The sequence below is a fragment of the Drosophila takahashii genome, chromosome 4 (genome assembly GCF_030179915.1).
Source record: "Drosophila takahashii strain IR98-3 E-12201 chromosome 4, DtakHiC1v2, whole genome shotgun sequence".
Lineage (NCBI taxonomy): Eukaryota > Metazoa > Arthropoda > Insecta > Diptera > Drosophilidae > Drosophila > Drosophila takahashii.
Window position 1 is genome coordinate 3,137,651 of NC_091682.1, and position 27,607 is coordinate 3,165,257.

At 33.3% G+C, this 27,607-nt stretch overlaps 1 protein-coding gene across 9 annotated transcripts in view; it reads left to right on the forward strand.

The window, feature by feature from the left end:
• The window catches only part of Cadps (calcium-dependent secretion activator 1), a 126,112-nt gene that overhangs the window by 57,834 nt on the left and 40,671 nt on the right, over nt 1-27,607 (forward strand). For 5 of the 9 annotated variants that reach the window (XM_070218030.1, XM_070218032.1, XM_070218031.1 and 2 more), the window contains 5 exons: nt 9,822-9,958; nt 10,503-10,690; nt 10,748-11,037; nt 14,653-14,765; nt 22,403-22,609. In XM_070218030.1, the coding sequence (XP_070074131.1) occupies nt 9,822-9,958; nt 10,503-10,690; nt 10,748-11,037; nt 14,653-14,765; nt 22,403-22,609 (935 nt within the window). The remainder of the gene's footprint in view (nt 1-9,821; nt 9,959-10,502; nt 10,691-10,747; nt 11,038-14,652; nt 14,766-22,402; nt 22,610-27,607) is intronic. The other 4 variants (XR_011419543.1, XM_070218033.1, XM_070218034.1 and 1 more) reach the window with 2 other exon arrangements.

The following is a 27,607-nucleotide window of genomic DNA, read 5'->3' on the forward strand; positions in this document are numbered from 1 at the left end:
AGCTATTTTCCCGCTAAAGTAGCGGCTTTTTCCAAAAGTCGTAGAACAAAAGATTCCTATATGGAACTCTTAAGTGCAAATTTACTGATTCCATGGCCCTAAAATACAGTTCGGATACCCTCACACAAAATTCAATACTCTGGAAGCTTTAGTTGTTCGAGCTGGCAAAAGTGGCTATTTTCGTATAAAAATAACTTTTAAACGTGACTTTTTACAGTAATGTGTTATATACCTAAATTTAAGGAATCTCAAGGGCTATACAGTTTAAAGGTTTCAAGAAAATTGTAAGAGCCGTTTTTGAAAAAATTAAAAAAAAGCTAAAAAGAAAGTTAAAAAAAATTCTTTTGTTCATATCTTTTTAACTATTACATTTACACAAATTGCATATAGAGGGCGTTTATAGCATTTAAAAATACCTATCAAACGAGATGCAGCACAAGTCTGTAGCTTTAGTAGTATAGATTTTAGCTATTTATAGCTGTTTTCCCGCTAAACTAGCGAGTTTTTCCAAAAGTGGTAGAACAAAAGTTTTTTATATCGATGTGATGAACGTCATATTAAATTTTCAAAACTTAAGAAACATGTTTTGGACAAACTGACAAACTGACATACAGAATTAAATTTTCATTTTGGGAAGAAGAAGAAAATCTTATTTTGGCTATAACTTTTGAACGGAGCGTCGGATTTTGACAAATGACCCCTCATTCGACGGGTATTTTCAAAAGGAATACAACTAAAACATTGCGAGGGGGCATTTATCCCCACCGGCCCCAACAGCTCCAAATTTCGAAATTTTTACTTTTTCACTTTCACCGCTCTCTCTCCCAAGCCAATTGATTTTCTTAAAGTCTTGGTATGCAATACTTTAAGTTTTTGCAATACCTTTCGATTGGTGTATTACTCATTACGATCGGACTATCACAGCAGATAGTAGTCGCCTTCGCACACTCTCCTGGTGCGCTTCGTCACTACATGGACTGCCGTCCATAGTGATAAAAATTCGTGTTGGTGGTATTGATAACACGAAAAATGCGTAATATACCTATAATATACGTAACCTTTAATGATTACGGTCCCTGAAAAGTATTGTTTAAACGAAATATTTATCGAAATATACATCATTTTTAAATTTGTTGGAAAAAGTGAAAAAAAAGTGAAAATAGTTAATTTTAATCTAAAAAACAATAAAAAGGTGAGTGATAAAATGAATTTTGTCTTTTTATAACCTTTATTTCAGCGTTACAAAGGTTAGTATCACAGATATTTTCGCCATTAATAAATATATGCCTCCGGATGCTATCTTCAACACAAATTCTGCATTTCAGTGACACTTGAAATGTTTTTAATCTTTACCAGTGGTAAATGGTGTGAGGTGTTCATTAAATGGTTGTATAAATAGTACTTCAGTACTAACTTAGTTGTTTAACTTAATCAAAATATTACATTTATTTCAGCCAGGCCGACTGAGACTTCTTGGGACCAGAAGTGTTGCGCCTGCGTTTGTCATATTTTATTTTTTCTTCTCATAGTTTTTGATATAGATACCCGACATAAAACAACTGAACAGAGGGTAAATGATCGGCCATGGCAAACCAGTCATAATTTCTGGAGAGATCCTTTAATTTTGTGCGGAGACCTAATAATGGTAATTACTCTTATTATTATTCCTGGTCTTACATTCATATCTAAATTATTTTTGATATTTTCAGAAGACAGACAAGAAATGGATATCTAAGAACTGCATTCGGGCAAGCAAAACCCGGCAATGCTTCAGGCATTACAAATTTTTAGTTCCAATGCTTCGATTGTAAATATTATTAATAAATACACAAACAAATATTACAAAAAACATGATTTTTATTGTGGAAAATCAGATACTGCAAAGCAGTGCAAAACCAAAACTGCGAGGGTCTGGGAAAACCAAAACTGGGAGGGTGTAGAAAAGCAGATATTGGAAGTGGAGGAAAACCATAACTGGGTACGTGTGGAAAATTTATAATGCGGGAAGTCGAAAAACCAGTGGATTTTGTCCTGCATTCTTCTGCCAGAGATCCAGATAGAAACCTCATTTCCCCCTTACTTTTTGTGTCACCCCCGTGTATTTTGAAACCAGAGATGGAAGAAATGTAAGGGGTGAATGAGGTTTTGTCCCGTCCGCTTCTATGGAGAAACCTCTTGAAAATATGTTATTTTCCAGAGGAATTTGATTAAAAGTAAAGTTTTAAGTCTTTTAACAATTTCTGAATGACAAAAAGTAAAAATCATTTTTTAATCTATTAAAAACTTACAATTACATTGTGCAGCATTTTTAGTGCCTTTTAAATTTACCTCGATGGATGCTATATTTTTGGATTCGTTACGAATTCCCAAGTTAAACTGCGTTTTCCAAAAAGTTCCCCGACGCAAGGATTCTTAGCAAAAGGACCTCAAAGTTCGAAAAATGCTGAAATTGGCCAACTTTGCGGAGCTCTCAGAGGCAAATGGATGCATGGTTTGATTCGATGTTAAAGTTTTTTAAAAGATACGCCCTTTATCTTTTAAACCCCATACTTAAAAAATTTTTAAGATTTTTTTAAGGCAGAAACAAATTCTAGAAAACATAGTCAAAAAACATAAAAGTATACAGCTGCGGTCAAAATGGTAGTAGTGTTGCCGCCCTGTGTATTTAAAAGTTTGTTGTTGTAATTGATCTTTTCCTGGTAATATTGTATTGATTATAATTTTACTATTAGACTAATTGGATAAGAAAAAATTACAACATCAAACTTTTAAAAACACAAGGCGGCAACACTGCTACTATTTTGACCGCAGCTGTATGTTTTTCAGTTTTTTGACTATGTTTTTTGGAATTTATTTCTGCCTTAAAAAAAATCCTAAAATTTTTTTTTGTATGGATCTTTTAAAAAACTTTAACTTCGAACCAAGCCATGCATCCATTTGCCTCTGAGAGCCCCGCAAAGTTGGCCAATTTCAGCATTTTTCGAATTTTGAGGTCCTTTTGCTAAGAATCCTTGCGTCGGGGAACTCTTTGGAAAACGCAGTTTAACTTGGGAATTCGTAACGAATCAAAAAATATAGCATTCATCGAGGTTAATTTTTGATGCTGCATAGTGTTATTTATTGACCCGTCCATTTATTAAACTATAATTTAAAATTTTTTTTATTTCTTATTTTTTCATATTATGTAATTTATTGAACATTTTTAAATATTTTTTTTAATTAAAAAAAATAAATTATTAAATTTTAATTTTTTTTTTTTATTTTTTTAAACAATTTTTTTTTTAACAAGAAAGGAAGCTAGAGAGACTGAGAGACTACACTCATAGAAATTTTCCGGTAAAATCGCCCTAAAAACAAGGAAAATCGCCCTAAAACGGGGGTCAATGGCGACTAGGCAACAAAATTAGGGCAAATTGCCCTAAAAATACTGGTGAATTTGTCACACATTTAGGGCGATTTTTCGTAGATCTAGGGCGATTTTTCTATTTTCAAAGCTAATTGCCCTAAAAATAGGAAATGAGACCCTTACATCGCCGGAGGGAATTTTAGGTCTTTTAAGGTTTATTACAATAAGTACTGATTATCAAATTTTACTTCTAATTGAATGCATAGAAATAATATTTTTTTTTGGAATGAACAGATTGTTTCTTTAAAATAGTTACAGTTTTAAGGTTTTATAATCCTTCAAGAGTTCGGATAAAGCTTTACCTTTCTTATCAGACTCTAAATGAATTTCATAAAACATTTTTTGGATAAATGTCGTGGTTTAAAACAAAAAATATTTTGAAGCACACATCAATACTTTTCAATAAGGTTCGCATTCTATAAAAAAACCTCTGATAAGTAAACTGGAAATTCACCAAGGTCAAAAAGGGCTTGTTCCCACGTTGCAGCTAAATGGTTTCAGTTTCGGCTTTCCGGATTAGCAATTTTCCGACAATGCCTTTAGATGTGTTTGCAGTTCCCCAACAGTAGCCTTCCAAACCAAGAAACGGCTTCGCGTGTCCGCAATGGTGTGCTTCGCGTTCTTGCTCCCGCCGTCCTTCTTTGTCATTGCTGTCGCACCAACACTGAATGGATCGCAAGCCAAATTAAAGTTGATTGTATCTCTATTAAATAAAAACAGTCTATTTATTGAATGAGAAAAGAAAAAGAGAAAAAGCACATACCTTCAGCGTGGCTTTCCAAAGATTTGAGCAGTTTTATTCCCTTACTTTCGCTTTTAAAAAGTGCGAAAAGTGGTTTGCGGAAGCTGGATCTCAAAGAGGTTCTCAATCTAAAACAAGAAAAAAAATTGTTAGAAATTAATATAAAAATGCACTACTAACAGTCAGAATTTTCATTTAGCCTACGATTGCGTTTGCTGCTACTTCTGGAAAAAAAGAAGCAACAAAAGCAAATTTCGGTTACTGACGAAATGACGCAATAGAAATTTGGGGGTTATTTTGGCATATGCACTTGTGAATGCGGTTTGTCCGGTGCATAAATACAGATTTCTGGTAAATACCCACCGGGAAAATTCCTCTGGAAAATAACATATTTTCAAGAGGTTTTTCTATAGAAGCGGAAGGGACTAAACCTCATTCACCCCTTACATTTCTTCCATCTCTGGTTTCAAAATACACGGGGGTGACTCAAAAAGTAAGGGGGAAATGAGGTTTCTATCTGGATCTCTGGCAGAAGAATGCAGGACAAAATCCACTGGTTTTTCGACTTCCCGCATTATAGATTTTCCACACGTACCCAGTTATGGTTTTCCTCCACTTGCAATATCTGTTTTTCTACACCCTCCCAGTTTTGGTTTTTCCAGACCCTCGCAGTTTTGGTTTTGCACTGCTTTGCAGTATCTGATTTTCCACACTAAAAATCATGTTTTTTTGTAATATTTGTTTGTGTATTTATTATCGAAGCATTGGAACTACAAATTTTTAATGAAGCATTCCCGGGTTTTGCTTGGCCGAATGCAGTACTTAGATATCCATTTCTTGTCTGTCTTCTGAAAATATCAAACATAATTTAGATATGAATGTAAGACCAGGAATAATAATAAGAGTAATTACCATTATTAGGTCTTCGCACAAAATTAAAGGATCTCTCTAGAAATTATGCCTGGTTTGCCATGGCCGATCATTTACCCTCTGTTCAGTTGTTTTATGTCGGGTATCTATACCAAAAACTATGAGAAGAAAAAATAAAATATGACAAACGCAGGCGCAACACTTCTGGTCCCAAGAAGTCTCAGTCGGCCTGGCTGAAATAAATGTAATATTTTGATTAAGTTAAACAACTAAGTTAGTACTGAAGTACTATTTATACAACCATTTAATGAACACCTCACACCATTTACCACTGGTAAAGATTAAAAACATTTCAAGTGTCACTGAAATGCAGAATTTGTGTTGAAGATAGCATCCGGAGGCGTATATTTATTAATGGCGAAAATATCTGTGATACTAACCTTTGTAACGCTGAAATAAAGGTTATAAAAAGACAAAATTCATTTTATCACGCACCTTTTTATTGTTTTTTAGATTAAAATTAACTATTTTCACTTTTTTTTTTTCACTTTTTCCAACAAATTTAAAAATGATGTGACCCTGCATTATATTCTTGATAATACCATACAAAATGCAGATAAATGTGGGGTAAATTTCGTTGTAAAGTTGGGTCACACTTTGGCGCCGAATAAATATTTAAACAATACTTTTCAGGGACCGTAATCATTAAAGGTTACGTATATTATAGGTATATTAGGCATTTTTCGTGTTATCAATACCACCAAAACGAATTTTTATATTTTAACAACACTTAAAAATGGCTTAGGCCACGATCTGACGAACAAATTATTTTATTTCACAGAAAATGTTTAAAAATGTAAAAAACAACAATAGTTTTCTTTGTAATTTAATGTAATTCCTTGATAAATGTGATCAATTATTTTAATCGTCTTACCGTGGCTTTTCTCTATAATTTGGTTGAATCCCACATTCATCCTTATTATTATTTGAAAAATGTTGAGTAAAATAAATTAATATTATCATTATAGACATTATGATAATAATGTTATATAGTTTAATTTTTTTGATTAACAATTATTAATATTTTTTCTACGACTTTTAAAATTACTAAAAATTAAAACTAAATGTGAGAACAAGTCTTTTGGTTTTGGTGTAAATCATAGGATTTTTTAATATTATAAGTTGGTGATTTTTTTTGTTAAAAAATATTATAATCGTAGTGCCACAGAAATCACACAGCGCATAAATGGCCTGATATTGATGCTACTCAGAAACCCACCCTCATTTAACGCTCAGAAATTATCTATCCCTACACCGCCGCCTGCAAAAAGGAACAGGATTTCAAGAACACAAAAACCAACTTCTCACATTCCCGCTGGGTGAGCGATAAATGGGGGTGGGTTTTTGAGTAGCATCAATATCAGGCCACTTATGCGCTGTGTGATTTCTGTGGCACTATGATTATAATATTTTTTAACAAAAAAAATTACCAACTTATAATATTCAGAAATCCTATGATTTACACCAAAACCGAAAGACTTGTTCTCACATTTAGTTTTAATTTTTAGTAATTTTAAAATTCGTAGAAAAAATATTAATCATTGTTAATTAACAAAATTAAACTATATAACTATTATCATAATGTCTATAATGATAATATTAATTTATTTTACTCAACATTTTTCAAATAATAATAAGAGTGAATGTGGGATTCAACAAAATTATAGAGAAAAGCCACGGTAAGACGATTAAAATATTTAATCACATTTATCAAGGAATTACATTAAATTACAAAGAAAAAAATTATTGTTTTTTACATTTTTAAAAATTTTCTGTGAAATAAAATAATTTGATCGTCAGATCGTGGCCTAAGCCATTTTTAAGTGTTATTAAAATATAAAAATTCGTGTTGGTGGTATTGATAACACGAAAAATGCCTAATATACCTATAATATACGTAACCTTTAATGATTACGGTCCCTGAAAAGTATTGTTTAAATATTTATTCAGCGCCAAAGTGTGACCCAACTTTACAACGAAATTTACACCACATTTATCTGCATTTTGTATGGTATTATGAAGAATGGTATTATGGTATTATCAAGAATATAATGCAGGGTCACATCATTTTTAAATTTGTTGGAAAAAGTGAAAAAAAAGTGAAAATAGTTAATTTTAATCTAAAAAACAATAAAAAGGTGAGTGATAAAATGAATTTTGTCTTTTTATAACCTTTACAAGGTTATACAAGGTTACAAAGGTTAGTATTACAGATATTTTCGCCATTAATAAATATATGCCTCCGGAAGCTATCTTCAACACAAATTGTGCATTTCAGTGACACTTGAAATGTTTTTAATCTTTACCAGTGGTAAATGGTGTGAGGTGTTCATTAAATGGTTGTATAAATAGTACTTCAGTACTAACTTAGTTGTTTAACTTGATCAAAATATTACATTTATTTCAGCCAGGCCGACTGAGACTTCTTGGGACCAGAAGTGTTGCGCCTGCGTTTGTCATATTTTATTTTTTCTTCTCATAGTTTTTGATATAGATACCCGACATATAACAACTGAACAGAGGGTAAATGATCGGCCATGGCAAACCAGTCATAATTTCTGGAGAGATCCTTTAATTTTGTGCGGAGACCTAATAATGGTAATTATTCTTATTATTATTCCTGTTCTTACATTCATATCTAAATTATTTTTGATATTTTCAGAATACAGACAAGAAATGGATATCTAAGAACTTCATTCGGCCAAGCAAAACCCGGAAATGCTTCAGGCATTACAAATTTTTAGTTCCAATGCTTCGATTGTAAATATTATTAATAAATACACAAACAAATATTACAAAAAACATGATTTTTATTGTGGAAAATCAGATACTGCAAAGCAGTGCAAAACCAAAACTGCGAGGGTCTGGAAAAACCAAAACTGGGAGGGTGTAGAAAAGCACATATTGCAAGTGGAGGAAAACCATAACTGGGTACGTGTGGAAAATCTATAATGCGGGAAGTCAAAAAACCAGTGGATTTTGTCCTGCATTCTTCTGCCAGAGATCCAGATAGAAACCTCATTTCCCCCTTACTTTTTGTGTCACCCCCGTGTATTTTGAAACCAGAGATGGAAGAAATGTAAGGGGTGAATGAGGTTTTGTCCCTTCCGCTTCTATGGAGAAACCTCTTGAAAATATGTTATTTTCCAGAGGAATTTTCCCGGTGGGCAACCACACACACATACACACATGTATTACATATGTATCCATTAATTGCGTCTTAAAATTTCGTTTGACTCTTCCTTGTTTTTAGGGCAATTTCAAAACATTTTTTTTTGGTATTTTGTTCAACGTTTTAGGGCGATTTCGCCCTAAAAAGAAGGAATTACTTTTGGAGTCGACTCATAAAAATTCGCCCTAAAAAGTAGGGCAAATTGGCCTTTTTGAAAAAACTAACCCTAAAAAATATTTTCCATGGCGATTTTTCGTAACTTTAGGGCTAGCCACCCGTATAATAAGAAAATTTTTCGTAGTTTTAGGGCGACCTCGGTTTTAGGGCGACTTTTCTAGTATTTAGGTAAAAATTTCTATGAGTGTAGTTTGCGTAGAAACGGACAGACAGACGGGCGGACAGACGGACATAGCTTGATCGACTCGTCTGGTGATGCTGATCAAGAATATATATACTTTATGGCCAGTTTTCGTTTCATTTTAAAGTCAATAGATTATAGCTTAACTTTGCCATACAGAACATTACGATTGGATAAGTGATGGCACCCCAGCAGCTCGACAAAGATGACAAATGTGTTTTTTGGTCGACTGTAAGTCGGCTGTGTATATCGTAAAAATTCGAAATAAATCCGTTGAAAAATCATAATGCGTACAAACTGACAGAGTCGAAATTTAAAATTTTTTATAGGCGGCGACATGTAAACAAAAATGAGTGGTGACGGCAGCCCCCCGCAACCGCCGCAATCTTACAAAATAATCATATAAAATCAACCGTGGGTGCAAAAAAAAAATACCCTACTGATTGTATGGCATAGCATAGCTCCATACTTTAAACCAAAAACGTATCCGATCGCATAATCGTCGTTTGCAAGGGTATTAAAACTTCGGCTCGTCGAAGTGAGCTTACGTCCTCGTTTGCTTGTTTTCTTTGAAAATGTCGTACCTAAATAACCCAAATTTTTTTAAAATAAAGGAGGAAAAAATTCTACAAAAAATGTAATTAAGTTGTTGCTCGAGGTAAAATTAATAAAAACGTTCTCAACTTTCAAGAATTTGGTGTCTTAGTTTTTTTTAAATTTGCAATTAATGAATGTTTAACTAAACCTGATAACCTTTTTGAATATCGGCTATTTGATCAAAACAGTTCGCAAAGTACACTGTAGAGCTGTTTAAATAAATAAAATATAAAACGCGTAAAAGACCATGGTAACTTATATTTGTTTTCCTTAAAATGCAGTTCCTGATAACGGAAATTGGGACAAACCTCAGAAAAGCCAGCTAACTTGCACACTATTTGACACCGTCGAGTTTGATTTTTTACCGAGTCGGACGAGAAATTAGTCTGATTGTGGAAATATTTCGTGCAATTTTTATGACTGAATATTTTATGATGACTGAGTTTTTAAACTGAGCTAGTATACGGTATTAAAAAAACAGCAGACGGACATAGTAATATCGGCTCTATAGTGATCCTGGTCAAGAAAATATATACTTTATTGGAACGTCTCCTTCATTCTGTTAACTTCAGATAGATTGTTTTTCAGAAGATGACCGACTTATTGTTTATTTCAGACGCAGACAAAGCACGTAAGCATGGGATGGAAGATTTTATAAGCACCGATCCTTGTACTTTTGACCATGCTACACTTTTCAAAACATTACAAAACCTCACACTGGAGTATAGGCTTAACGACCCATATGCATCTTTGGTAAGTTGATCAACAAATAACACCAGTTTACAAAATAAAATCGACCTCTTCCTCATCGAAGACAACCTTAATTTTCCGGTTAAGTACATTTTTTTGTATGGTGTCTATTTTTTTTCAGTGTAAAAGGTTTTTGGACCCTTTTTATTTTCTAACTTGAATTCTGATAACCTGATTTCGGTCGTCTTAGACTCATTTTACAGGTAACAGAATGTTCTTTAAACAGCATTGAGTTGCAGTCATTAGTTTAGAAGCTACACCTCGTTCGTTAAAAATACACGGTTTTCAGGTGTTTTCTTACACTTTAAAAAAACGTGTCACCATAAAATAAATTGTAAGTTCCCATTTCTTAATCAGGGAGATGTACTTACCCGGAAAATTAAGGTTGTCTTCGATGAGGAAGAGGTCGATTTTATTTTGTAAACTGGTGTTATTTTACTCACATTTTAATTTACGAATTTGGAAGAATATAAATCCTAGTTTCTGGAATTAACTTCCGATCTAGTTTGTTGTTTCATGTTTTTGAAATATTTATTTTTATTTTCAGGGGTGGTTTAGTCCTGGTCAAGTTTTCGTGTTGGACGAATATTGTGCGCGTTACGGTGTGCGGGGATGTTACCGACATTTATGCTACCTTTCTGATTTACTGGATCGTGCGGAAAAACAACATATGATAGACCCTACTCTAATTCACTATTCTTTTGCGTTTTGCGCGAGCCATGTTCACGGAAACCGGTAATGTATATTTATAAAAGTAAGTTTTACGTAAACATCTATATTAAATATTTACAGACCTGATGGAGTGGGTAGCATAACGCATGAAGAAAAGGAAAAGTTTTCAGAAATCAAAGAACGCCTACGTCAGTTACTGGAGTTTCAAATAACGAATTTTAGATACTGCTTTCCCTTTGGTCGCCCTGAAGGTGCCCTCAAAGCGACATTATCATTGCTAGAGAGAGTTCTTATGAAAGACATTGTTACTCCGGTTCCACCTGAAGAAGTTCGCCAAATGATAAAAAAAAGCTTAGAGACCGCAGCGCTTGTAAATTACACACGTCTCTCAAATAAAGCTAAAATTGAAGGTAAGAAAATTTTATTTTATATTTTGACACATTCAAGGTAAGCAACAACAACCGATCAACAGTCATTGTGAATACATTTCCGTTAAGCTAACACCTCCAAGCACAAAAGTTCGACCTTTATCGTTTCCTACATTTTGTCTTTCACTAAATACCAGAGCTTGCAAGGTTCGGTCAACCTTTTCAAAGTGTTAGGAAAAAACCTGTCACAAAAAACCCTATGACAACTGGGTGTGAGCTAACCCCTTAAAAGGGTTTTTGCTTAACAGATGTTACGCTCAGAGCAAAACCCTTTTTTTCAGAGTTATTTCGGTTTCGGTTTCTACTGACTACTTTGCTCGGTCTGTTAAGGAAAACGGTCTTTTGTGAATGTATGAGTGTGTATGTGTGACCTGTTCAGTAATGCTTCAGTCGTAACATTGCTTTTTGATTATTAAAATTCAAAAGGGTAAGGGAAAATACGTAATGTGTATTTTCTAAAGCTTAATCTGTAAGATTTACCATTCAATTCCAATATTCTACATATTTTAAATAATTTACGATCCCAAAACTCCACTTTTGGCATATCTTTCATATGTAGTAATTAATAACCAAATCCACGTAATAAGAAGCGAATCATTTAAGCCGCAAGAAAAATTAGAGCTTTTTAACAGGTTAAACCTCCTTTAGCAGTTTCAAATTTTTATACCCTTGCAGAGGGTATTATGATTTCAGTCAGAAGTTTGCAACGCAGTGAAGGAGACGTTTCCGACCCCATAAAGTATATATATTCTTGATCAGCATCACAAGACGAGTCGATCTAGCCATGTCCGTCTGTCCGTCTGTCCGTCTGTCTGTTTCTACGCAAACTAGTCTCTCAGTTTTTGAGCTATCGGGATGAAACTTTCGCAAAAGTCTTCTTTCTATTGCAGGTAGTATATATGTCGGAGCCGACCGGATCGGACAACTATAACTTGTAGCTCCCATAGGAACAATCGGAAAAAAAAAACTTTAAAAAATTCTAGCTTTGGTGTTTTTTGAAATATTACCTTCTACTTTTGGGGATGTTATTTTTAAAAATATATCTAAATTTCGAATTAATTATTTAAAAAATCGGACTACTATATCATATAGCTGCCATAGGAACGATCGGAAAATTAATGGAAAAGTAATAGGAAATAAATTCTAGCTTCTTTGGATTTTATTGTATTATCTTCTACTCTAGGATATGACTCTTTTTTAATATTTCCGAATTTCAATTTTAATTTAATCAAAATCGGATGACTATATCATATAGCTGCCATAGGAACGATCGGAAAATTAATGAGAAATATTAGAAAATTGAACATTTTTGCGATTTGTTAATTAATAGGAATGATCTGCAAGGGTATATAAGCTTCGGCTGGCCGAAGCTAGCTTCCTTTCTTGTTTTTATGTATCTTTAAATCAATTCCTAACTATTTAAGAATATCTTCACAACATTATTTGGTTTTATTCAAAATATTTCGAAAGATTTGAAGGAACGCGCGATCCATTTTGTAGGAATAGGCTTGGTTGGAATACTTTGAGCCATTTTTTATCTTAAGACTTATGGTAGTTCTCATTTATTCTTATGGTATAGCTCATTTGAAAGGTAATTCGTTTCTTTACGGCATTTCTTATTAAAGATAGTTCCTTATATAGTCAATTAATATATTGAAGCAAACAAAAAAATAGCAGCTAACCTATATTCAGAATACAATTTTATATACATTTATATGTACAATGCAATTTTAGAATTATATTGATTTCCTATGTAAAATTTATGCACATACCACAGCAGGCCTATACTTTTTCCTTTCTAGAGAAAACCCATTTTTTTGACTTTTATTTAACAGTAGTCTTTCAGAAACCCTTTTAGGTGACTGTTAACTTAAAAGGGTCTCACCGAGTGGTTATTGAAAGACCGATTGCTTTGTTCGGTTGAGCCGAACGGTCGGACCGAAACCGACAGGCAAAACTAAAAAAGGGTTCCGCTCAGAGAGAGAGTTTGTGAGCAACATTTTTTTCGGTTTTGTCGAGATTAAACTGCCTCAGGAAAATCGGTTGACAGTTATTTGCAAGCTCTGCTAAATACATATATATTTTTATACCCGTTACTCGTAGAGTAAAAGAGCAAACGAGTGTAACAGGGAGCAAAAGTATGTAACAGGGAGAAGGACGCGCTGTCGACACCATAAAGTATACATATATTCTTTATCAGGATCACTAGCCGAGTCGATCTAGCCATGTCCGTCTGTCTGTCTGTCTGTCTGTCCGTCTGTGTGAACGCCGAGATCTCGGATACCACAAAAGCTAGAAAGTTGGGATTACCCACACATCTCCATCTCCCTTGCACTCCCTTAGCTAAGTGACGGGTATCTGAAAGTCGGGGCACCCAGTTATAGCGTTCTCTCTTGTTTAATCTGTGTTAGTTAATTAGTACTAGTGATTGTGCCTGAGTCCCTCGATTTTGGTCGATAATAATGCAATTACAAAAGAACCATGCATTTCCGCCGATAATCTTCTTGTATATATATTCTTGATCAGGGTCACTAGGCGAGACGATCTAGCCATGTCCGTCTGTCCGTCCGTATGAACACTGAGATCTCGGAAACTACAAAAGCTAGAAGGCTGAGATTTTCTACACATATTCTTGGGCCTCTTACGCAGCGCAAGTATTTCAGCCGAGCGCCACGCCCCCTCTAACGCCCACAGTCGCCCACTAACGATTTTAAAATGTGTCCTGCGCCCACATCTTTAAGGATTTCCGAGAAGTATAAATGCAATTTTGTTGTGTATATTTATACCTATCGAAATGTAGAAGACATTTTTCAAATCGGACCATTCATTAAAAAGTTATAAATTACGATTATAGTCGGACCACCAACCCGCGTACAGCGTTCGCACTCCCTTTAGCTGAGTGACGGGTATTAAATAGTCGGGACACCAACCCGACTATAGTGTTCTCTCTTGTTTTTGTATAATCTTAAGATCTTAACCTACCAGAAAAATTGGCTTGTTTTGGTTTAACGAACTAAAAAAAGCACAGACAATGGCAGAGCGGTTAGCATTTTCCAGTCCGTCAATATTATGCACTACAAGTTTGAAAAAGTAATCTGAATTCGTAATGGAGACCATTGTTTCCCGATTACTAGATGTAAAGTATTGCATTCGTAATCCATTTTGTATTGGCATTCTTTGACGCTGGGTAGCCGTTAAATATTTATCAACTTTAAATATTTGCTAAAAATATTTTGTCGTCTTTAAAGCATTTTTTTTCCACCTAAACGATTTATTACTTTTTATCGCGTCCATTCCAGTCACGGTTGACCCTCTTTTGGAGGGTCAAACGTGGTTTTTAAGATATAGTTTATTTTGCAATATTGCTTAGAGTTCTTATTAGAATACGTTCCCCCTACGATTTATCTCTTACAAATCGACCCAGTCTAATATATATATTTTCAATATATATTCACTAAGTCTATGCAAAATGAATTCAAGCAAATAAGTCACTCAAAATAAGTAAACCAGAAAAGGACCAAACTTTAATTCGAGGAAATCGTTTGGAATCGGAATTGGAAAATCTTAAAATCTATATTTCTTTCGCTTATTTCACAGAGGACTTGCGAGGAGAAGTTATTGTGCCAGCCCCGAAAAAATTGGAGGACTTAATACACTTAGCAGAACTTTGTGTTGATTTGTTGCAACAAAATGAGGAACATTATGGAGAAGTAAGTTAGGCTATATCCATATTATGCATATGCCTATTTTTTACCAAATTAATTTAATTTATTAATGTGTACATAGATGTATGTAATTTTATAAATTGTATGTACTCCTTTCAACAAATTCATGTTGTAAATATTTTTCAAGAAATTAATGCACATTTTTAGGTTTCAGTATCTTGGCTCAGTTTCTTTTGTATTTTTCAATTAGTTCATCGGCTTGTTATTTTAAATAAACCTATGTTTATGTCGTATATTAATCAAAAGTACAAATGTCGTGAATTTCTAACTTCTTTCTGTTATCGTTTATGTTGATAATGTATATAAATGTATCGTTTATGTTGATAATGTATATAAATGTATCGTTTATGTTGATAATGTATATAATTGTAAGATATATATATTTTTTAATGAATGACGTATACTAAATGCATATACCATTATGTTATAATATATTTTAAATGCGTATATGTTTTGTGTTAGTTGACTGTTGCGAAAAAAACAATTGGGGTGTCCAATAGCGTTGCAAACTTTGTTACAACTTTACAACGTGTGCAACGCAATTGAACACCCTAAATATATTTCCTCATATGTATATATATGTAACTAAATAATATAACTAAGACCAACTTTTGGTAGGGACTCTCACAATTAAACGCTGTTAAAATTTTTTTACCAATTTGTCTTATGATAATAAGTCAATCTTTATTCCAAAAAAATATAAATCATTTGCTGTGTGTTATTATTATAAGAGTGCTTTTTTAATATATTTTGAAGTTTTTGGAATTAGGTTCCGACGGTTAAGACATTCGTTTTAACGTGTTTCAAACTAACCTTAAGTAATATTAAGCAATACCAACAGTAGTAATTAAAAAAAAATTGTTTTTAATTTATTTTGATATATTTTCTCTCGTTTGTAACAAATTCGACGGATTTTATGTAACTAAATACGGTGTACTGAATCCCTACAAAATGACCCTCATGCCTACATACAAAAATATTTGTTCTATATCGATGTGTTGCTGTTAAATCCGAGCAGCACCAAACAATCATTTCTAAAAGTCTGCTTTTGCTTCTACTGCTACTTCTGAAAAATATAAAAGTCAAAGTAAAAGCAACGACAAATTCTGCCTAGAACAAAAGGTTATGTTTACAGGGGACCGAAAAATATAAATTCGTTACATACACTGGCGGAAGAAAAAAAAATCATGTTTCATTAAGATTGGTCCAAAACTGTCTAAAATACGATTAGCGAGACATTAATGATTAGATTTAAGTTCTTTGGAAATTTGTATAAAAATTGTGGTTTTCGGCAAAGTAGGTATTTTTATCAGATACTAAACAAAAAATATTTTAAAAAATGATTGCATTTTTAGTCAGAAGTTTGTAATGCGGTGAAAGAGGCGTTTCTGACCAAAATTATATATATTCTTGATAAGCACCAATAGCCGAGTCCATCTAGCCATGTCCGTCTGTCCCTTTCTCTCAGTTTTAAAGCTATCGCGATGAAACTTTCCCAAAAGTCTTCTTTCTATATCTTAAGGCTCCCATAGGAATATTCAAACAAATACAAGAAAACTTTGTAACTTTGTAGGAAGTAGACGTTTTTATTTTTGACAACTTAAAAACAAAATTTTAATAGGCACGCAGAATCTGGAATCCCTGGAAGTGCACCGATAGAGTGAGCATTAAACTATAGGTATTTACTGTATCTGGCACCAAAAAATCGACTAGCTCTGCGACTTTTTTTATAAAAACTGGTGGGATGGACTTAATTCAAACCTTTAATATATTTTTAAGGGCCATTTTAATAACATCCACTAATTTTTATAGCCGATACTATGGGCTAATATATCGGTGGCAATGCGATTGCTGGAACACTATTAAAAAAAGGCGTTTTGCAGTGTTCACTGTACCTCCGCTAAAAATGATCGAATTTCCATTTTGTTTTTACATTTCGCTTAAGAATTAAAAAAAACCCGACCCCTGGGAAGCCCTTTTTTTAATTTTTTTATTTTTAAGAATTTTTTTCGAAAGTCCAAAGTCAAAAAACTATATTTTTTTTTTGCAAGACCCTAACCCCCCTCCCCTCGTTAAAAGTATCATAAGACACCAACGCTACACCTTTTTTACGGAATAATGGATGGATGCTATCCCTGCAGGAAAAATGCGAACTAGTCTGAAAAACAACTAGTTATACAACTAATATAAAGCAACCGGAATTTGTCTGAATGCATTTGGACTACACAGGGTCTAGAAAATTTGTGCTAGTCGAAAAAATGATTAATACAAAACTAGTAATAAAGAAACTTGTCTCGGACTAGTACCTTTCTGACAAAAAAAAACTTAAAAATATTTAACTGGTAGAACAAATACATGTTAGGGTCTAGTTAAAAGGCAACTGGAATTTAACTAGTTGCAAATGAAACACATATGATCCAAAAATATAGCCTAGAGTGTAAATGCCTTGGGAAATTTAACGGTTCAACCCCCAGTCTCTGTACATTTTTTTTTGTTTTTTGTTTGCTAGGTGATGCTTTAGTTTTATTTAAAACTTTGTTTAATCTGTCCGAGGCAAAATATATGTGAAAAATCGCTGTTTTTGAATTATGTCACACTAAAATTCATAAACCTTGTTAGGGCAATACAAAATGTGATGCGTGTATGGCACAATCAGTTAGTGTGTCTACAAATCCAAAGGTCCCGGGTTCAAGTCCTAGAGAGGGCGACTTGCCTCAAAAAAAGTAAGTTTGTTTTAATTCCATTTAATTATCATTTACTGTATTTGATTACATAATAATTATCAGAAATTCTCTAAGGACCGCGCCTATTGATTGGATACTAAATTAGGATAGCGTCAAGTTAGGCATCGTCAAGTACTAGTGAAATTCAATAATTTTTAGTTTTTTCGTGAAAATATTTTTTTCAGTGTAGTTTAACAGCTGTAACGTAAATTGGTTAACAGTAACTAGTGCAAAACTAGTAGCAAATGGACTAGTTGTTTCCGACGACAAGCATATGAAAAATGGACCACTTCGTTACAAGGAAATGGACATAACTTTAACTAGTTAACCTTCTTGACCCAACTAGTATATAAATGGTCCAAAACTGATTCCGTTTCCTGCAGGGATATTTTTGAATTCCTCACGAATTCCCAAGTTAAACTGTGTTTTCCAAAAAGTTCCCCGACGAAAGGATTCTGAGCACAAGGACCTCAACGTTCCAAAAATGCTGAAATTGGCCATTGTTCCGGAGGTCTCAGAGGCACATGGATTCAAGGTTTGTTTTGATGTAAAAGTTGTTTAAAATATACACTCTTTTTCTTTCAAACCCCTTAGGGCCTGTCCATATATTACGTAATCACAATTTCGGACATTTTTTTTTTATACACATTTGCAATATACACATTTTATATATACTTTATGTGGTCGAAATTACAATACCCTCTGCAAGGGTATAAAAACATAAAAGTATACAGCTGCGGGCAAAATAGTAGTAGTGTTGCCGCCCTGTGCTTTCAAAAGTTTGTTTTAACTTTTCTTATCCAATTAGTCTAATAGTACAATTATAGTCAATACAATATTACCAGAAAAAGATATATTACAGCAACAAATTTTTTAAAAACACAGGGCGGCAACACTACTACTATTTTGACCGCAGCTGTATGCTTTATGTTTTTTTTATAGTGTATTTAGACTACTAGAATAATTTTCGAATATTCAAGAATGATGCAAGGCGTTTACATTATAGATGCGGCTTTAAATCATACGAATTTGAAGAAAAATGACATAAAAGTCGGGGGTTACTTTTGTATTCCTTTACATTTTCTAGTAAATTTTTGAACCTTCGTCAAAAATTCGAGAAAATTTTCTCTTCTTCTCCACAGGGTTCCTATGGAAAAAAAAAATCAGAACATTCTACTTTGCGTCGCACGTCAATGATTCGCCCAGTCTAAACACACTACTACTATGTTTTCTAGAATTTGTTTCTCCCTTTAAAAAAATCCCAATATTATTCTAAGTACGGTGTTTGAAAGATAACTTTAACATCAAAACAAACCAAGAATCCGTTTGCCTCTGAGACCTCCGGAAAGTTGGCCAATTTTAGCATTTTTCAATCTTTGAGGTCCTTGTGCTAAGAATCCTTGCGTCGGCGAATTTTTTGGAAAACGCAGTTTAACTTGGGAATTCGTAAAGAATTTAAAATTTAAAAAATCATTTATTTTGTTGCACAGTGTTATTATCTGGTCCAAACAAATGGGGGTTGCTTAAATCAATAATCATTTTTAGGGAATAAAACCAGAACCGGAACCGAAACCGATAACCGAAATAAACCAATTCCTAATAGAGAACCGGATCCTGTACCGAGACCAAAATAAAAATTTAATTTCGAACCGATTAACGTATTGCTGGTACCGGTACGGTTTTGGTACTCTATTACTGAATTCTTTTGAAATCCTGAATAAAAAATACCCATAAGTATGCATCACTCCCACTTTCCGCTAATCGACTTCATCCCGTCCCTTTTTAGCAGATGTACTGCTCATGTAAGAAAATATTGCTGTAGCTTGTTCGGCCAGCCGAAGTTTATATACCCTTGCAGGTATGCCGTTGTTTTTACAATGTCAAAAATCAAAACGCGTACTTTTTACAAAGTTACAATGGTTTTCCTATTATTTTTTTGAATATTTTTATGGGAGCCATAAGATATAGTGGTCCGATCCGGCTCGTTCCGACATATGTACTACCTGCAATAGAAAGAAGACTTTTGGAAAAGTTTCATCGCGATAGCTTTAAAACTGAGAGACTAGTTCGCATAGAAACGAACAGACGGACAGACGGACATGGTTAGATAGACTCGGCTATTGATGCTGATCAAGAACATATAGTTTGTGTAGTCGGAAACGTCTCCTTCACTGCGTTGCAAACTTTTGACTGAAATTATAATACCCTCTGCTAGGGTATAAAAATCAATTTAAATGATCTTACATTCAAGTATTTGTTCCATATAAAACTCATATAACTAATTTCAAAGTATTAATTGAAATTTTTTTAACTGTACCGGTACGTACCTGTACCAGAACAGGAACCAAAACATCAATACCGAAATATAACCGGTTACCGAACAAGCAGAATCGGTATGGGACCTGTACCGAAACCGGAACCCATTATTATCATCCTTCTTACGCTATCTTCTGACATGCACATTACACGCTTTTATACCCTTGCAGAGTGTAAAATAATTTCAGTCAGAAGTTTCCAACGCATTGAAGGAGACGTTTCCGACCCTATTAAGATATATATTCTTAAACAGCATCACTAGACGAGTCGAAATAGCAATGTCCGTCTGCCCGTTTCTACGCAAACAGTCTCTTAGTTTTTAAGCTATGGGGATGAAACTTTTACAAAAGTCTTCTTTCTATTACAGGCTGTATATAATTAGGAACCAGCCGGATCGGACAACTATTTCATATAGCTCCAATACACAGTACAACATGAAAAATGTAACCGCAATTTTGATTTCTTGGGCGGAAAGTACTCATCGAAATAATCTAAAACCCATTTGGGGTTCTCTGGCTTAGCTCAGCACCAATAGCCGAGTCTATCTAGCCATGCCCGTCTGTCCGTTTCTATGCGAACTAGTCTCTCAGTTTTAAAGCTATCGCAATGAAACTTTCCCGAAAGTCTTCTTTCTATTTCAGGTAGTACATATGCCGGAGCGAGCCGGATCGGACCACTATATCTTAAGGCTCCCATAGGAATATTCAAAAAAATATAAGAAAATTCATTGTAACTTTGTAGGAAGTACGCGTTTTGATTTTTGACAACTTAAAAAAAAATTTAAATAGGCACGCTGAATCTGGAATCCCTGGAACTGCACCGAGTGAGCATTAGACTATAGGTATTTACTTTATCTGCAAGGGTATATAAGCTTCGGCTGACCGAAGCTAGCTTCCTTTCTTGTTTTTAATAATTAAGCTTCGGCTGGCCGAAGTTAGCTTCCGTTTTTGTTTTTACTTGAGTCTCACAGCTTTTGCGTTAAACAACTAATGGCCTCCATGACTCTCATAGCTCTTTAGTAAGAGCTATTCATATATTCATCAGCAGGGATCGAATTATATAAATCATTACTTTTAAGAATCAATTTCATTTTTGTATCTAAACGTTTACAGCATAAAAAAATTTTTATTGGCTTCAAAACGCTAATTTTCCATTTTAGAAAATGTGTATTAGTCAAATGAACATTTATTAATTTTTGTTGAAAAAAAAATATTTTCTTTTTGTCATTCTGAAATCAGCTAAAATCTTAATTATATAATTTACTCGTAGAGAAAATGGGTATATTGTATTTGTCTGAAAGTAAGTAACAGGTAAAATATAGCTTTTCCGAACCTATAAAATCATGATGTTGATATGTATCTTATGAACTTTTTGTTCTCAAATTAACCGCAAAGTGTTATTTCTGTAATAATATTTCGGTAAAATTTAATGAACGTCAACAATCGGGCTTAAGCAATTTTTGACCCCGCCAGCCTAATGTTCGGCGGATAGTTTCCTTGGGAAGTTTTCCGAAATTAACAGTAAAATCCGCAGCCGTGCAGTTCGTTGGAAGTGAGTCCCGGAACAGGTCTTGGAAATTCGAACCCATGTGAATCCGATTAAGTGATCGGCTTAGTACAATCGAAGATAAAGAGGTTTAAACAAAAACGTATTTTTTTAACAATTATTTTTTTATTTAAAAAACATTACTCATATAAGTATGTAAAAAATGGAAATCAAAAAAGTATTATTTGCGTACAAGGTTTAGGCTCAAAAAAGTGAAACATTTTAAAAAGTATAACGCTTCATACCGATTTTGGTAAAACGTTTAACATTCATTTTTAAATCCGTTTGTCTCTTTTTTGCACCTAAAAAGTAGCAAGGGAACATATGTAATATTTCGTCTCAAAACTAATTATCTTTTTTATACCCTTGTATAATGATTTCAATTAGAAGTTTGTAACGCCGTGAAGAAGACGTTTCGGACCCCATAAATTATATGTATTCTTGAACAGCATCACTAGACGAGTCAATCTAGCCAAGTCCGTTCTTCTGTCCGTTTCTAAGTTTTTAAGCTATCGAGGCACATTGTATGATATTATACCTCAGATTTCGAGCGTACTGGGATGGGTGCTGTTTCTGAGATATCTGTCCAAAATTTTCCAAAATCAACATGCCTACTTAAAATCAAGAACTCTACAATTGTTATAAACTTTTTATGGTCGGAAACGTATCCTTTAATGCGGTGTAAACGTCTGACGGAAATTATAATTCTCTCTGCAAGGGTATGAAAAAGAATTATTGAAACAAAACGAAAATATACAATAAAAACGTATTTAAATATCGTGTATAAAACATGCAAGTTTTGCCTGTTCTTATAAAATCAAATTAAAACAATATACCATTTTACTGAGGAAATTAAGAAGAATTGTTTATTTTTATAGATTTATTAATAAATGAAATGTATATTGGTTTTTTAATAGATTCTTTCTAAAGTTGCAGAACAGTGTGAATGCAACACTATATATCTGTATACGTTACTTAAAATAGATGAAGATTTGTATATACTTACACCTATTTAACACCTATGCCCGATTTATTTAGCTGCGCAAACATGACAAAATGGATAAAAGTAAAATACGTAAGGAAGATGGTGATGTATCAGGAGGCCACAATGAAAGCGATGTTAATTTAACAGCCGGTACTGGACTCACTAGCACATCTGAACTGGCTTCTGCAGCATCAACTGATGGATCGTCATTTCGTTATTGTATGCCGACACATGCAGTATATACCACGCCAGTACCAACGGCATGTATCGTTGATAACCATAGGTTTAATAACAATAGACATGGCAATTAGCCCGACTTGGGTTTTCATGATTGATTTGGCACCTTCTGCAAATTCCCCTAAATCATACCGAATTGGAAGCGTTTTAAATGCCTTAAAGACTTTGTCTCGCGCTATGACTGTTGTCTATCAAACAATTTTCGAAAAAACGGCATATCAAACTCCGTAAATATTGAAAAAACTATAAAGAAAATGAATTGTTCCTTTCCAAATTGGCCCGGCTTGGGTTGTCATGATTGATTTATCACCTTCTGCAAATTTCCAACAATCATACGTGAGTTGGGAGCGTTTTAAATTCTTTGAAGTCTTTGTCTCACGCTATGACTGCAGGGACAGCTTGCCAACATTTTTCAAAAACACAACAAGTCAGCAAATTTTAAAGCAAATTTGAAGTATCCCTCCAAAGTTTTCTAACTATACCGAATTTATACAGAACGGGGGATGTCATAAGGATTTTTGAACTCTCTATAGCGTGTTTGTTTGGAGGAAATCCACATGAAATCATAGGAAAAAAAACTAATTTTTCTTAAAACTTAACTGTTCTAGGAAGAATAACAAAATATGAAAAATTCCACATAATAATTATATACAGAACGACTCGCCAAAAAATTGAAAAAATTTTCTAACCTTGCACAGTGGGCCAGAAAGTTTATTTTTTGGCCAAAAATTTGCGTTTTTTTTTTCTTAAAAGATTAAACATTTCAACTAACTAAAAGTAAAATTTCTTGGAATTTTAGATAATATAGATAATCCAAACCAAAGTCGGAAAATCTTACGTACTTTTCGGTTTATTATTTAAAAAAAAATAACTAGAAGACGCACTCAATCCATTTTTATCAACGATAATGCAACAAACTACAAAAAATTAACGTCACTATTAAATATTATGTCGTTTAAGATTTATGAACCGTTAAAAACTGCAACTTTCGGAGGCTCCCACATCAACGTTTACCAAACAATCGATTTTAAAAATATGTATATTTTTTTTTTCTTGTTTTCTCTTAAGATTTTTATAATCAAATTATTAAAAAAAATTGTTTTAGAAATATGGTTTTTTAATTTGTTTAATGTTAATTTGACATATTCTGAAGTAGATTTAGTAGATTTTAGGTGTTAGTCCCACTAAAATCAAATTTTGGCGCGCAAAATGTTCACTAAGACCTGAAAAAAAAGTACGGCATACTTTTGAGCTCTCTTAGCAAAGCTCATACAAATGGCTCGACTTCAATTTAAGCCTTCAATTAAGACTTTAATTAACGAAAACTAAGGCAAAACCGTATCGAGTCGGCAGTATAAGCTTTTAGTAAATTGATCAACAATTTTTTTTTGAAGAAATGAACTAATTTGGGGATGGCACTCAAAGGCATCTGAAAAGCAAAGTACTCATTTGCTAAAAAAAGCCGTAAAAATCAACAAATACATTTATTTTAGGAAACAAGTAAGACATACGACCTATATTATATTTTTTATTTGTTGAAAGTAATCACATCTACAAGTTTCGTGAAGAGTCGAACAGCTACATCAGCATCTTTGGCTTCAAGGTTTTTTTTTATTTCCATCAATATTTGATGAATTTCCCACTTTGAAAATACGGTAAAAGAAAACTACTTGCCCGAATTCTTTAAAATTTTGGCATAAATTAGTTTAATGTATTATGAAAAGGATTTCAAACTTATATTGGTCATTTTCTTCCTAAAAAAAATGGTATTTTTGGCCCAAAAACGGATCGGCTGGCCCAATAAGCCTTGGTAGAAAAGCTTGCCAAGCTTGCGGTGTTTGTAGTTATAAATAATATTATTTATTTATGAGAGAATTCCGGGGCAAAATAACACAACTTTTAATTTTTTTTTCAAAATAATCGCTGAGACTAATTTTTTCGTTTGGCTTTAAGTCGCTAATCACGCTGAACAAATTCAAAAAAATTAAAAAAAAAATCGGAAAAATCCAATTTTTCTGCCCTTCAGATTTTGAAAGCGGTTTAACCACCAAAAAACCTTTTTAAAAGTGTTATACAAAAAAAAAACCTTTTTTTCCTAAGGGGATATGTGCTTTGCAAAATTCCGCACCGGACAGCTGCAATTGCCAATTAAATAATTATTATTTTTAAGTTTTTTTCAGGGAACGTAACTGTTATAAGTTTTATTTTAAAAATCACACTTTAACAGTTATTTTCTGATTTGTAAAGTAAAACTCAAAGAATAACTGTTATTTTTTGAGTTTTATAATAAAAGTTGACAAATAACAGTTATTCGTCGTGATCAAAATAAAACTCAAACTTGATTTATGGCGATTTTGTGGGTAAACAAAATTTTAAAAAAATATAGGTATAAAATATGCGCGGTTGCCTTTTTTAACAAATTTTTAGTAAGTTATAAAAAGCACGGGTATTATGTTTTTTTAATTATTTCATTTTTTTAAAAATGTCAAGGGAATAACTGTTATTCATAAAAATCAAAAAATAACAGTTATTTTTTGAGTTTTATTATAAAAATCAAAAAATAAAAATCATTACGGATTTGTAAACTACAATGGCTAATAAAAATTGTGGTGTATTTAAAAAATTTTTAGGACCCTTCTAAGAGCGTGATTTTTATACCCTTGCAGAGGGTATTATGATTTCAGTCAGAAGTTTGCAACGCAGTGAAGGAGACGTTTCCGACCCCATAAAGTATATATATTCTTGATCAGCATCACAAGACGAGTCGATCTAGCCATGTCCGTCTGTCCGTCTGTCCGTCCGTCTGTCCGTCTGTCCGTCTGTCCGTCTGTCCGTCTGTCCGTCTGTCTGTTTCTACGCAAACTAGTCTCTCAGTTTTTGAGCTATCGGGATGAAACTTTCCCAAAAGTCTTCTTTCTATTGCAGGTAGTATATATGTCGGAGCCGACCGGATCGGACAACTATATCTTATAGCTCCCATAGGAACAATCGGAAAAAAAAAACTTTAAAAAATTCTAGCTTCGGTGTTTTTTGAAATATCACCTTCTACTTTTGGGGATGTTATTTTTTAAATATATTTGAATTTCGAATTAATTATTTAAAAAATCGGACTACTATATCATATAGCTGCCATAGGAACGATCGGAAAATTAATGGAAAAGTAATAGGAAATAAATTCTAGCTTCTTTGGTTTTTATTGTATTATCTTCTACTCTAGGATATGACTCTTTTTAAATATTTCCGAATTTCAATTTTAATTTAATCAAAATCGGACGACTATATCATATAGCTGCCATAGGAACGATCGGAAAATTAATGAGAAATATTAGAAAATTGAACATTTTTGCGATTTGTTAATTAATAGGAATGATCTGCAAGGGTATATAAGCTTCGGCTGGCCGAAGCTAGCTTCCATTCTTGTTTTGTATGAAAAATTTACAATAACAGTTATTTTCGTTCCCTGGTTTTTTTTTAATTTTAATAAAAAAATTATTATTGTGCGAGTGTTAAAATAAAACCCATAATAATGATGGCCCTGAAAAATTCATTTTTATACCCTTGCAGAGGGTATATTAATTTCAGTCAGAAGTTTGCAATGCAGTGAAAGAAACGTTTCCGACCCCATCACCAAACGAGTCGATCTAGCCATGTCCGTCTGTCGGTCCGTCTGTCTGTCCGTTTCTACGCAAACTAGTCTCTCAGTTTTAAAGCTATCGGCTTAAAACTTTCCCAAAAGTCTTCTTTCTATTGCAGGTAGTATATAAGTCGGAAGCGACCGGATCGGACAACTATATCTTATAGCTCCCATAGGAAGGAAACGTTAAAAAATTCTAGCTCCGTTGTTTTTTGAAATAAAACCTTCTCTTGGAAATGGTGTTTTTTAATTTCCGAATTTCGAGTAAAATATTTAAAAAATCGGACGACTATATCATATAGCTGCCATAGGAACGATCAAAAAAAATTCTAGCTTTAGTGTTTTCTTGATATATTAACTTCTACTCTTGGGAATGTTATTTTTTAAATATTTATGAATTTCGAATAAAATTTAGAAAAAATCGCGACACTATATCATATAGCTGCCTTAGGAACGATCGGAAAATTAAATGCAAGTTAATAGGAAACAAATTATTGCTTCGTTGGTTTTTATTGTATTTTCTTCTACTCTAGGATATGTCTCTTTTTAAATATTTCCGAATTTCGGTTTTAATTTTATCAAAATTGAACTACTATATCATATAGCTGCCATAGGAACGATCGGAAACTTAATGAAAAATACTAGAAAATTGAACATTTTTGCGATTTGTTAATTAATGGGAATGATCTGCAAGGGTATATAAGCTTCGGCTGGCCGAAGCTAGCTTCCATTCTTGTTTTGTATGAAAAATTTACAATAACAGTTATTTTCGTTCCCTGGTTTTTTTTTAATTTTAATAAAAAAATTATTATTGTGCGAGTGTTAAAATAAAACCCATAATAATGATGGCCCTGAAAAATTCATTTTTATACCCTTGCAGAGGGTATATTAATTTCAGTCAGAAGTTTGCAATGCAGTGAAAGAAACGTTTCCGACCCCATCACCAAACGAGTCGATCTAGCCATGTCCGTCTGTCGGTCCGTCTGTCTGTCCGTTTCTACGCAAACTAGTCTCTCAGTTTTAAAGCTATCGGCTTAAAACTTTCCCAAAAGTCTTCTTTCTATTGCAGGTAGTATATAAGTCGGAAGCGACCGGATCGGACAACTATATCTTATAGCTCCCATAGGAAGGAAACGTTAAAAAATTCTAGCTCCGTTGTTTTTTGAAATAAAACCTTCTTCTCTTGGAAATGGTGTTTTTTAATTTCCGAATTTCGAGTAAAATATTTAAAAAATCGGACGACTATATCATATAGCTGCCATAGGAACGATCAAAAAAAATTCTAGCTTTAGTGTTTTCTTGATATATTAACTTCTACTCTTGGGAATGTTATTTTTTAAATATTTATGAATTTCGAATAAAATTTAGAAAAAATCGCGACACTATA